The 13,477-nt window shown below is 39.0% G+C and overlaps 1 protein-coding gene across 16 annotated transcripts in view; it reads left to right on the top strand.

Annotated features, from left to right (window-relative positions):
* The window catches only part of PTPN5 (protein tyrosine phosphatase, non-receptor type 5), a 92,221-nt gene that overhangs the window by 75,338 nt on the left and 3,406 nt on the right, over nt 1-13,477 (top strand). For 5 of the 16 annotated variants that reach the window (XM_021401451.1, XM_021401450.1, XM_021401455.1 and 2 more), the window contains exons 12-14: nt 1,036-1,196; nt 4,149-4,262; nt 8,717-11,327. In XM_021401451.1, the coding sequence (XP_021257126.1) occupies nt 1,036-1,196; nt 4,149-4,262; nt 8,717-8,810 (369 nt within the window). In that variant the 3' untranslated portion in view covers nt 8,811-11,327. Of the gene's footprint in view, nt 1-1,035; nt 1,197-1,825; nt 2,024-4,148; nt 4,263-8,716; nt 11,330-11,413; nt 11,518-13,007; nt 13,148-13,477 lie in introns of those variants that run through there. The other 11 variants (XM_021401456.1, XM_021401460.1, XM_021401459.1 and 8 more) reach the window with 6 other exon arrangements.

Here is a 13,477-nt window from a genome sequence, read left to right as displayed (position 1 = left end):
CTACTCTAGTTTACAGTGAAGCTATGCAAAGTTTCTCCAACGCAGGAGACGGACAGAAGGTGGCAATCATGGAGCACTTTCATCATCTATTGACTGATAGTCATAGGGATGTTTGAGTCTAAATGACAAAAACTGTTTCCAGTTCTCTGTGTCAAAGTTGCTCTTCTCCTCCTACCTGTCCTAAACTTATTTGGCCACGTGTTTGAGGAAAGGTTGTGGAAACTAACGCATAACGTTCTGGACCTTGTGAAGATATTTGCTTAGCCCTGTGCCAATTGGCTTATACAATGGCTGAAAGAGTAAGGCAAATTCCCTGAGCTCTATGTTACTGTTCGGCACCTTTAGAAATCAGGCAGAAGGATGTCACTTTGAACACAAAATCAGAATCACTGAGTGATACTTTGCACGCAGAAAAGGTAAAGGCACATTTGCTATATTCATATCCACGCTTGAAACACAGAGGGAGGGAATGAGAAGTTGTATCTTGTGAGCCCTGGACTGCAGCTAGATATAATTCTTGCCTTCCAGAGTCTCTGAATCTGTCACCATGTCGAAGAGAAGAGTGCAAGTGACAGGAAACTGATAAGAGTCAGTCTGTCAGAAAAGAGAGAAAAATAAGCTCCTATCTCTTATTCCTCATCTAGCTAGCTAGCTATCAAAGACACAGATAAGGTTCTTGGCTCTCTGCCTGTCAAATATATTATGAAAGCAATTATGTCACAAGTACAGCTCCAGCTTTGCTGAATGAATCTGTCAAGAGGGAACAGACTGTTTTGCACACAGCTCTTGGCGCTAAAAGAGCAGAGTACTTTGGGGAAGGGGGTTGTTGCTTTTTTTGAGGCAGTTTGCTGAAGAGTAGATGCAATCTTTGAAGTCCAGATTTCTGTGCTGTGTGGCTTGTCATTTGCATCTGTTGTTCCCTTTAGCACAGATTTACTCATCTCATTATTAAAGGGAAGATTAGCTTTCAGCGTGACTTTATAATTTGAATATTTTTAAAAAAACTTTGTGATGTTTGTCTTAACTGCATTGCAGAAAGGAGAAGAAGTCAGAAACCTCAAACATTACTGGTACACATCTTGGCCAGACCAGAAGACGCCAGATCAAGCTCCTCCTCTGTTACAACTAGTACTGGAAGTGGAAGAAGCAATGCAGAGTGCAGAAGAGAAGAATGCCCCAGTGATAGTTCACTGCAGGTAAATAAGTATTGTATGCAAATTCTAAGGGCTTCTTTGCGTACAGTAGCTTGCTGTAGATGCTGTCATGTTGAACCATTGGTCAGAGACATATAAGAGATCAGATTCAACTGTTTCAAATGTTCTTGTAACTTCTTAAATTCAAAGATGATTTTCTGTTGCATGCAGATACAGATTGAGCTGAAGACAGAAGTTGTTGTTGGCTAAGTTATAAGTAATAACAGCCTTATTTCATTTGCTTTACCAGAAATATATGCATTTGATGATCTTAAAAGTGCCACTTTACCAAAACTAAACATACTGTGGGTGAAACTGAGTAGGAAGATGCATGCAAGCAGAAAAAATGAGAACATTTAAGTTAAAATAATAAGATTTTTTTAAAAAACAATTTTAGAGGGCTAAAAACAAGTCTTGTTTTGCTAGCGTTTAGGAAGATTAAATATGATTACTTGAATACCACAACTCAATTCTCAAAACAGTTATTGCTGGTAAATAAAGGGAAGTCTGTTAAGAAATGTAGTAATGCTACCAGGATAATTTTCCATAATTTCAGTAAAAGTACATTTTGCCAAGCATGCATTTGGAGTTTCTGTAAGGAATTTCACCTAATTTTGTATAATATTTTCTAGGAAGTGGTAGGCAGCCATTATCTAAAAACCACGGTAAAGGAGATCTTATACAACAGGAATATATTTTTAAAGAGACTAGCATGAATGGTTTGTAGCCCAGTGTTGTCAAAGATCCACCTATAAGGAAATACAGAGAAATCGTTAATAAAATGATCGTATAATGCCGCACTAAAAAGCGTTGGAATCAGATACTTTCAGGTTTGTCTTGATTATTTGATGAATTTGATTACTTAGAATATGCATTTTAGTGCAGCTAATAACAAGATCTTATGTCTGGTATAAATAAATGGATATTTTAGTTTGGGCTATGATTTCATGGAAAGAAGGTGTCTCAAAAAATAACTTGGAGATTGTACCAGTTGGTTATGTGGACTCTAACCTTCTGTAGCAGGGAGGTTGGACTAGATGATCTCTAGAGATCCCTTCCAACCCTTACTATTCTGTGAAAATCTGTGATTCGTGAAGAGTTCATTGGAGAAATATGGTATTTGCTGCAGGTGAAGAATCTGATCACTGTGTCACTCTTGATTTGCGTGTTTGTTTTTTCCTTTTGTGTGCTGTCATGCCCATGAATCCATCACAATATGGAGAAAAGATAGGTCATTTTTATTTAAAATAACCGCAAAAAATATGGAGATAAAGTTATGAAGTATTTTATGTGGTAGCTGAGGACCAGAGCAATTTCAGATTATCCTCAGTTGCAGGTATTTTCTCCGGGAAGGAATTTAATATGTTGCCTCTAACTGAGAATGATATGTGCAGCAAGCAATTGGACAAGGCTTGGATTATCCGGAGTACTTGTAAATCCTTTGGCCTCTGTGGGAGATCCTCAGCAGAACCATAATCATGGTGATTTTACCCTTCAGTAATGTAAAATAACACACCTTTAAGAAAAAGTAAACACAAGCCTAATTGTGAAGAAATTCTTAAAAGCATCTTCATTAACAGTATGCTAGCAGCCCAGGTGAAGTCCTGTGGATAACGCTGAAGTCTTGAAAGGATTATGACTTTGTCTCAGCCACTGGGATACCTGTAGCTTGGCCTGGGGCAAGTGGTGTCTCAATGCTGTTAGATTTCTATGAAAATGAGTGTCATTCCCTTTCCTTGCAAGATACCTAGATCCATGAAAGAGAACCTTTATACACGAGGTTTGTACTGTGGCCTGTTTGATTATGGTACTCTGAAATATTTGGAATTTTGGTAAACAAACAAAAAATACATCAGGGCATGAGGCACAGAGAGTTTCAGGGACAAAAGCTTTAGATCAGGTAGATACCGCCATCACAGTTATTTGAAGACAAAGATTAGCTCTTCAGGAGTAAGTTCACCCAGCGGATTACCATTGATTCGCCTCAATTATTCTGTAATATAAGTTAAAACAATTCTAATGCATCTGATACTAGTGCATTTCCCCTAATAAGTATAAACACTGAATTAAAAGTCTTTGCTCTCAAAGAAAATCAGTGTTAAGTGTTTGCTAGCGACAGCTATCTGCTGACTCCATTGATGCTTGTATATTTGTTGCCAGTGTTTTTGTGTTGTGACTTGAGCACAATTTAAATGGAAGCAGGATTTATTACAGATAATTATTTCCAAGGATGCTCACTTAGTTTTTTAATATATAAGAAAGACTGTCACAATTTCCTGCTTAGTTTTTTATAAGGTGAAAAGAATTCACAGCTTTCATAGTTCTGTGCCTTTTGGCATAAAATCAATTCTGGTCACTAAGTAAAGACTGAATTGGATAAAGTGTTCAGAAAAGATGAATGTTGGTAAATTTGTTGTATCTCTTCACTAAATTGGAGAATTAATAGAGTACAGGTTTGAGAGCAAATGTCATTGTACTTACCATATTGCTGTTAGCTCCAATAATTTAAGCAAGACTTTCTTTTAACTGTATGTATAAATGAAAACAGTTTTTAAAAAGCTGTTATGGTTAAGAATCTCAAAGCAAAGGTTGCCTTCAAAACAAAGTTTGCCTTCAAAGCATGTCTAATCAAGAAATACTATTTAACTGCTTATTTTGACGAGTTCAATGACATTAGGTGAGACAGTACACACATAGTCCATTTTTATCACTCTATGTGTAGTACAAAAAGCTGAAGCCTTTTGATGTGAGTGGCTCAGTGAATTATGTTGTTCTATTGGAGCTATTATCTTTTCCTAGAAATGACTTCATATTCTAGAGCACCCATCCGGCAGAGTTTGGAGGGAGGAAAGGGATAATGGGGTTTGACTGTTGGTTTAAGGGCATTCATTTAACAAGAAAGTTCCAAAGCCATTCTAACGTCTTCATGCCTCTCTCTCCTTTTTTCTCCCTTAGTGCAGGCATCGGGAGAACGGGCTGCTTTATTGCAACTAGTGTCTGTTGTAAACAGCTGAAGAGTGAGGGCATAGTGGATATATTGCGAACAACTTGCCAGTTACGGTTAGACAGGTAAGAAAACCTGTTTCCTTTCCAGAAAAATAAAAGGAGAAATGTTAATCTTTCCCTTTCGTTAAGGAGGAACAAATGGGAAGAGGAGAGGAACAAAGGCTTAGAGAGAACATTCCTGGAAGGAAATAGTCCTGTTCTAAGCAGTTCTGTCTTGCTTATTTTATGAGAGCAGAAAACCTTAACAAATATCCCTAGAAATTGAGCTAGGTTCTTGGCTGGCATCAAAATCTGCACAACTGTGCGTACTTCGGTGCGGTAAGAGATGACCATTTTCACCTGCACAGGAGTTGGTTCAATGTTCATAGGGCTCAAATGGCTGTTGCATTTGGTTCGGAGCTGTAAAACAGTTGTTTGCTCCCAATAGGAGTAAAGAGAACTGACCTCACATAGTTGGAACTATGGATGCTGTTGGGAGGGCGTTGCTGCTTGAGACTTTGCGGGGAGGGGAAGAGTATACTTAAGTTGGAGTGTTTGCAGACATGTGAAAGGAGCTGTGAAAATCTCCAGAAATTCAATGGCTTCCAGTGAAGTATTTCTTAACACACTACCTTGAGTTTGATTATGAATTAAACAGACTTGTATTTGCACCAGAGATGTTATTTTTTTCTCTCCCACTGGTTTCAAGTGCCATCAAAACATGTCTCAGTGCTCTCTTCTAATGATAATGATAAATGTAGCCGGGGGAAGAGATGTCACGAAAAACATACCAAACATTTTTCTTACAAAAAAAGAACCTCAACCCATACTGAACTTTATTTCAGATGAAAAATTATGCTCAGTGGGAGACAGAAAATGAAACTCTCACTGCCCTACTGAGTCTCTGATAGGCAGAGACCTGCAGGGGCTTGGAAATTTGGCAATTTCAGTGGATTTCAGGCCAGACAAGGAAAGGCTGCTTGAGAGAAAGAACACTAGAATATGACTGAGTGCTGGTTATCCATGGTCCAATGAAATCTCTGGCAAGATCTAATGTATCTTGTGTTCATTACTAATGTTACACAGGAAAACAGCCATACAATTTATGGTCAAAGACACCTGTTTACAAATATGCTTGATACAGAAAATGAATTAAAATTACTCATTCTGCTGGGAGGAAGGAACTGCCAGTTATTTGCAGATACTGAATAAGGGAGAACACGTTTAAAGGAGGCCACAGAGCAAAAGGAAGCCTGTAGGTGCCTCTTGCTGCCACGTACCTCTCAGTAGTGGGATAGGATATGAAAAGGCTATTTTATAACATGAAAGGAAATACTCATGATGGAAAGCAGACAAATCAGCACCTTGCTGTAGGAAAGCATGGTTTCTTCAAATGGTGAAAAATGGATCTTGAAGTCTCTTGGAAGTCATATTGACATCCACTGTCACAAAAGCTCTGGGTGACTTCAAATGCAACACAGAAGATGAGCCAGCAGCCATGGGAAGGATCCTCTCCATCTCCTCCTGTCTGGTGTTCGCTGGCTAGAGAAAGCACGTGGGGAAAGCAGGTTGGATGCAGGCCAGAGCAGATGCTAAATTGAGTGCACCTCACTGCTTTACAGCAGTAGTGATGTTGCCCTTGCCCTAAGAACCCCTTTTAGGATTCTTCTCGGGGGGCAAAGAGATCATATGTTTCATTCCCTTCATTCTCTCACAGATTCCCTTTGCAAAAAGCCTGTGCATTGGGCGTTGCACCAGTGGTCAACAGTTGGCCCTAAAATTACCTGATGTAACTAAGGAGAAGTGATCATTCCTGCATCCTTACCCACTTGGCTGAGGCATATTTGCTGTCCTTTCCCACAGTGCAACTAAAATTTGAAAGGTTTATGTGTCATGTAGAGGTGAAAGCATGTTATCTCTGTTCCGTTACGGAGCCTGGACAGCAAGCATCTGCTGTGTTTATGCTGTGTGCGTATGTGGGAAAGTGAGGAAGATACCATTTAACAAGGAACTTGATAGCCACACTATTGCTTCTATTGCTATAACTTCAGCGTGCAACCTCACTGTTAATGGGATTGCGTGGGGAATTATTCCCAGATATGACTTAACGTTCCTTGTTTGGCATGGACTGACACAAATATATTTAAATGCTTTGCGTGACGTAGAATGACTCAGTTTGACTATCTGTATTAAGTAAAGCAGACAGAGAAGAGTTGATTTCCTAGGAAATAGTTTCTTTAAAAATGCAGTTTGTGTTTCCCACCTTTGCTTATTGATAAGAGGCTGGAGCACATTTCCTACTCATTCTGATCCCCATGAACTTTCAAAAATGATAGAGAATTGTGATAAGCTCATCTTGTCTTGGCAGCTAAAACCACACAGCCCCTCACTGATTTCCCCCAGAAGCATTCTTGAGGTCAGGGAAGAGAATAAGAAGAGTAAAGTGAAGTCATTGATGAATAGGGAAAAAAAAATAGCCTAACAAGCAAAGAAAAAGTGGAGTGATAAAGAAGGAGAACAAAAAAAGAGAAAGTGATGCAAAGGCTATCTCTCACCTCCTGTGAGCAGAGAAACGCCTGGCCAGTCCCCATGTGAAGAATGGCCAGTAATCTGACTCCGCTCTCCCCTATGTTTTATTGCTGAGCAAGATGTTAAATGGTCTCTTTGATCAGTTCTGGCTATCTGCCTGATTACGTTCCCTCTCAGCTTTTTGCACATCCCTAGTCTATTCTCTGGGATGGAAGAGTGAGAAACAGAGAAGTTCTGACTTTGTGCAAGCACTGTTCGGCAACAGTCACAATATTAGTGTGCTGTCAACATTGTTTTGGTCACTACTCTAAAACCTATCATCATTTGAGATGCTACAAAGAGAACTGCATCCCAGCCTGACCCACATGAGTGGGCATCCCTATGACTTTATCTGGCTTTTTCAGCACTCTTGGACACAGGACCTCCAGTCCCATGGACTATTAAGCACTGAGTAACCCATGGCTTCATCTCCATCCATTACTGATTGATCTTCTCCACTGCTTAAAACAGTCCCTTAACAAAATATCTGCAAAATGTTGAAGGAGGAGGTTGTCTTATTCCCTCATCTTTCCCACTTCTGGTAACATTACACAATTGTTAAGCTGAGCTCCACAGAAGAGGGTAGTCCTCAAGGCAGTGCTGCCAGTCTGCTACCCATTTGGCTCAGAGGACGCAACTGTCCTTTAATTTCCTGTGGTGGGAATTTCTGAGGGAGCGTATCACATGTGCCTTTTCTCAACCCGATACAGTCTGGTTGGTGCTGGCCACCCACGGGTTCCGATGTCCTCAACACCGCTTATCATTTCAGACTTCTTTCGACACTGCATTCCCTGGATCTGTGCACCGGCACCAATGCTGGCACAATTTTGCATAAACCTGTGAATGTGAGCCACAGCTTTTAATTTTTTTCAGAATGGGTTATCAAGATCATACAAGTATTGATGTGTTACTCTTAGCAGAATTAGGTGTTGTTCTTTTTGTTCATTTTTGTCTCCTGCTGTAGTACTTGAGTTCATTAATATGCTACTTGCAGAAATGCAAGGGCTAATGGTGCATGGAAAAGGAAATTGTTTTTCTGCTCCTGCTTGCATTCCTTTTCAGGTTTGAAGAGAACAGTAAAAACTGAACTAAAACAGACTTTTGTGCTTGGAGTCTCTTACTAGTCAAGGTGTGCATGGCAGTTAGTTCAGTTACTAGTTTGAGTTGTCCTTTGTTAAAATTTCAATGTCAGGTCCAAAATCCTGCTGTGCACCACCTGGTTCTCTGGTGATCTTGCCAAAAGCACAGCCTGTGATGGTGTAGAAGAATGATCCTTCCTTGCAGACTGGGGGAGTTGTGTGTTGCACAGATTCTTCTGAGCTGATCTAGCCTGGCCCTCTGTAGCCCTGAGTTTGCTCTTGCGTTCAGTCCCTAGGGCAACATTAAAGACTTAGAGAAGCTGCTTCACCTCTTTATTCCCTCTTTTTTACATCTGTCTGTTTAGAGCTTTGGGATATGAGTTGCTTTTCACCATGAGATTTTAGTGAAATCAGTCATTACTGTGGTTGCCTCCTCCCTGGAGGCATTCAAGGCCAGGCTGGATGGGGCTTTGAGCAACCTGTTCTAGTGGGAGGTGTCCCTGCCTATAGCAGGGGGGTTGGAACTAAATGATCTTAAAGGTCCCTTCCAACCCAAACCATTCTATGATTATGTTTAAAATGGTGCTTGGAGTACAGGTGCTATAGTAACACAAATGCAAATAACGGCAATGTTGCCTTACTGGTTGAGTGCCTCTGCTATTCTTATTCTGACTGCCTTCTGTTTCTTGGTTAACAGAGATATTCAGAACAGAGCTCAAGGTTGGGCTGCAACCTGGTTGGATTGGCACTTTCTCATTTGTTTCAGTAGGCTTTGGTATAGAACTGTTGTATTTAACACCAGCTTCAATACTAGCTGTGCCATTTCCTAGTATGTTATTTGTGTGTAAAAAGGCTGCTGTTTCCCTCCCCTTTTTTTTCTTTCCTTTTCAGGGGAGGAATGATCCAGACTTGTGAACAGTATCAATTTGTCCATCATGTCATGAGCTTGTACGGAAAGCAGCTTTCTAGAGCAGCAGAAGAATAAGTGTTCATGATATTCCTAAAGGCTAAAACCAAGAGAACTTTTGACTGCATTCAGATATATTTCAAATCTAGTAAGAGACACATGGTAACCTGGTTGTCTTAGCTGGAGAAAAAGATATATTTTACTTCAATATTGCTTTTATGCTCTTGTTTGCATTGACATTTAAGAGCTGAAGTACGTACACCTTGTCTTAAACATATGTGACAGGACATAATCTTCACCAAAAAAGGCTTATTTATTTTGTAAATAAGAACAGTAGCTTCATTTGTTATAAAATCAAAAAAAGAAAAAAAAAAGCACTGTCTTCAGTTTGCTATTTTTAAAACATAATTGCTATTATATCCAAATACAGTGTGAAACTTTTTGAATTGTCATGCTGAAATATGTGCCGTATGTTGACTAAGCTTGAAAGTAACTTTTTGCCTCTTTCTGATTGTTTTTACATATAAAATTACCGAATACTGTGTATATCATAAACCTTCTGAGCCTCTGCATTGAAAGATTCACGTAGATTCATGTTGAAATGAGAATTTGCACACCATGTTTGCTTGTTTTTATTTTTTAAAGCAGTCCATCACCAGTATTATCAGAGCTATAGGGAAAAAAATATTTCACTGATATGAGACAAATTCTTGCCTCTAGTTCTTAGCAGCAGTGTTACCCTGCTATCGTGATAACTTGGATGAATTTGTGGTGGGTAGGGAGAAGTTAAAATGAATATTAATTCCTTATACTTCCGCTTTCTTTTGTCAATATTTTGGCATCTGACTCTATAATCAGATTTGATTTTTGAAAGTATTTGGTCTTTTTATATAGTCAGACAATAATCCCAATACAGTTTCCCCAGAAATTTGAGGTGAGGAATTTCTTTTTACTTGAATTCATCTTTACTTAAAATGTAATAATAAAATCACCTGTATTTTGAATTTAAACCTGTTCCAAAGCTTTGAATGTGACCGACTGGCCCATGTTCATTAAAATTAATATGACTAGAAATGGAAATCCCAAAAGCAGTTTAAAAAAAAATCACACAATGTGCAGCTGCTGCTTGATAAATTTCCCCTCAAACTAAGTTTCAATAATTGTTAGCCCTTATAATTGCTAGCCCGAGCAGTAGCATTTCCTTTTAAATAATATAGGCTGTTTCCCATGCTTTTGTTTTTAGACCTTAGTCTGGCAATGAAAGCTGTTGGTGTGTTCAATGCTTAGAGGTAAGCACGTTTTTAAGTTCTTTGAGCAGTGAAAAATGGAGATACATGGGACTCTTTATATCAAAGTTGAGTGTTTTGTGAATGGAAGCTGTAATCATTTACTACAAATATTTTTGCTTCTCTATTTGTAACAATAACCAAAACTCACTGCTTTTGTTAGTGCAGAAGATTCTGTGGATTTACTTCACTTCTTCATCAGGAGAAGGTAAAACAGCTCTCAGAACAATAAGGGCTGATCCTGCTCCTACTGAGGCTTGTCACTGACATCAGTAGATGCAGGGTAGGGCCTGAAATGTTATGCCTACAACTTCATCACTGTGGGGAAATTTTTCCAGTATTTTAGTACACATCCTTTGTGTTTATTTTGTATCCATGAACCTGTAAAAATCCTATCAGCAGGGTTTGCATGATTATGTGGCAAAATGTGTTATCTTGACCACTTGATTTTATTGCTGTATTTAAAATATTTCCTTCAATGAGAAGCTAGCAAGAAGAACTGGCAATCTTTTTAAAAATACTGGCAGTAGTCATTAAATAGAGCAATAAACTTAAGCTTTTGAGCATAACATGACTGTTAGTTTTATGTAAACCTTGCTAGCTATATTCTTCCCATTGCTACTGATTCTTTCAAAGGGGTAACGTTTTCCATCTAAGTACTCCTTAGAAATAACGAAAGTACCACTGATGTCTTGAATAATGTTATAAGTGGAACTCCTGATAATATTTTCAGCGACAGTGAATATTTTCACCCTACAGTGTCAAAACTAACTCAGTTAATAAAGTAACTTGTTCTGTCATCAGTTTGCTGTTCATCTAATAAATGTTGATGATGAATAGGGTTGTGCATAGGAGAGAAGTTTGCTGTGTAAGTTGCCTTGTGTACAAAGAAACTTTCTAGAAGATACTTGTTTTATGGCAAACAAGATATGACAGTCTCTAACGTACTGACTTTGAGGTGCACGCAGAATTCTTCAGCATGCGTTACTCAGTGGTGGTTCACTGATTTAAGTAGAAGTAAACAATTTATATTGATGAGGGAAATCTAACCTGATGTCCACTTCCATTCTGCATACATGAAATGTTTTGAGAGTGTGGTCACTGGTAAAGTCAGGCTGCTTTGCATCAATTCAAAGCAAGTGTCATCCTACTTTAACTGAATATAAAGACTGCGCATTTGCCATCTCACACCAGCCAAGTGCACACTTATCAGTCAAGATGAAATTATTCAAATGCCTCTTAAGGTGTTATTCTGTCTAACAGAATTGAAGCTAATTCTCCTATTTATACTACAGCCTTACTGTAATTAATATAATTAATATATTTCTCTTTTTTAAATAGAATCTGAGGTCTAAAGGACCTTATATTAACTATTCTGATCTCTTCTGATGACAGAGGTAAGCTTAAGAAGTGTTTAGGACTAGCAGAAAGGAACTCTGGCCATACAAAGCACTTAAGATGAGTGGAACTGCTGCTTCTGCTACTCAGAAGGTTTGAAAGTGAGTTGATGATAGGGACTGTGCTAAACTGTGCATCTTAGGCTTCTCTTTTTACTGGGCACTCTCTAAGAAAAGAAATAATTTCTAATACATCCTATCTGCCCTCTCCATCTCTCTACCCAGGTCTATTTGTACCTGAAACAGCAGTACTAATACCTTAACACAGTTGTTTCCCAGAGGACTGAATTTGTCTCTCCGGGTATGTTAGCTTGTAACAACCTGAGATGATTTTGTTTAGAACCAACTGTAATGCCTCTGCTGTCTCTTCCGTGTGACTTTTCTCACTTACTGAACATGACAGAACCTAGCCTGATTTCTTGTCTGTTTGTCAGTCATTGGCCGTGATTCTTGTACAGTTATCCTGTTTCTCTCATGCTGACAGAGCAATGATGCTTTGTCCTTTTGTTGGTACTCTGAGATACGCAGATATACAAAATTACATAAAATGAGAGACTAAAATCACAAAAAGGGAGTGCAGTTAAGTTTAATACAGAAGAGGTTTTCAAGCTTGTCCTCTATGTAATCCCCAGTAGTGCAGCAGGCAGGATTTATTTCATTCATAATAAAGCTGAACACAAAATGATTTACTCAGAATTAAAAGTCATGTTGGCACCATAGCTGGTAATGTCTCAGAGCATCTAAACAGGATAAAGCTGGTGAAGTACTCAGGTATTGTAATTCCTGGCCCTCCTTTCTCTCCTCTGGACCATGGTAATCAATTTCTTTTTCATGCTTCTTCTTTCTCTCTGCCTGTTGCCTCTTAAGCTTAAAATACAATAAATAAGTCACTGTATCATACTAGTTTTAATCTAAAATGTTGATAACCAGTGTGTTCAAGGGACCATCTTTTCCATTGGAGAGAGTCTATGTTGCCAGAGACCCTTCAGAAAGCTTAGCATCTTCTGGCCACCTTTTGATCTCAATACATCTCAGAATTTTGTGGACAAAAACATCTCCAGTGGATTAGGCAAAAGACATTTCTGCTTTGGGAAATGGTAGTATTTGCTTGAGTCAGATATTTGTAGTCCCAGTGGCAGTATTGCTTTCCTCTATAAAGGCAAAGGCTGCACTTCTCTCCAGGGATCAGAAAGAAAAGTTCCTGCATAGATCCTTTTGCTCTGATATTTCTCCTCTGCATGCTTAGCTTAGTTGTGTCTGAAGTGGATGGAAGGAGAGCTGTCAGGATTTAAGTGAAAACTAATAAGGCATCACAGAACAAGAGAAACCTCCTCTCTTAGGGTAGCATTGGCTTTTTGGGGGTCAAAAGAAGGAAAACCAAGTGTGATTGGTTTCACTATGCCCGCTATCATCTTGATCTTTAGGCTATTGGGAGGAATGTGGAGAGCAGACACCCAACCATCATGAAGATCGGGGTTACAAAGAGATGCTGTCACTCCTTTTCTTCTTAAGCTCCATGTCTGGCAGCATAGCCAGACTTATCAATCCAAACTGAAAGATCTCATTCATATGCATTGTTTTTCCACCTACAGCAATATGCATGTATGTGTATTCACATGCCCACTCTGTGCCAGAGCAGCTGATCTAAGAACAGAAGTGTGAGGGAGGACTCATCAACACCGTGAAATGAACATGGAAAGGAACTGCCTGGCTTTTGAGTCTGTTTGGAATGGTGGGTGAAATTGGTTTGGGTTGTTAGTGTTTTGTTGGGGGAAATTTTAACTTTCAGCCCAGATTTCTGTGTCTAAGTTGGGCTCTTGTTTTCTAAATTATGTTATTGAAGGGGTAAGTGAAAGTTGGTTCCTTGATAGATTTATTAGACAAACTGTTAATGATACCTTATCCGCTTTACAGCACTACCAATCCCATTTCCACGCTCTTCTGATTTGATAAGTGCGTTTGTGTTAACAACAATTCACACATCTAGCGAAGGGAGCGCAGAACCTCTATCATGATGGAATCCTTCTTTAGTCTGTGAACCACGACATGTGATTACTTTTAT

The sequence above is a fragment of the Numida meleagris genome, chromosome 6 (genome assembly GCF_002078875.1).
Source record: "Numida meleagris isolate 19003 breed g44 Domestic line chromosome 6, NumMel1.0, whole genome shotgun sequence".
NCBI classification, from domain to species: domain Eukaryota; kingdom Metazoa; phylum Chordata; class Aves; order Galliformes; family Numididae; genus Numida; species Numida meleagris.
Note: the sequence above shows the minus strand (reverse complement) of the source record. Positions and strands in the feature narration are given on the sequence as shown.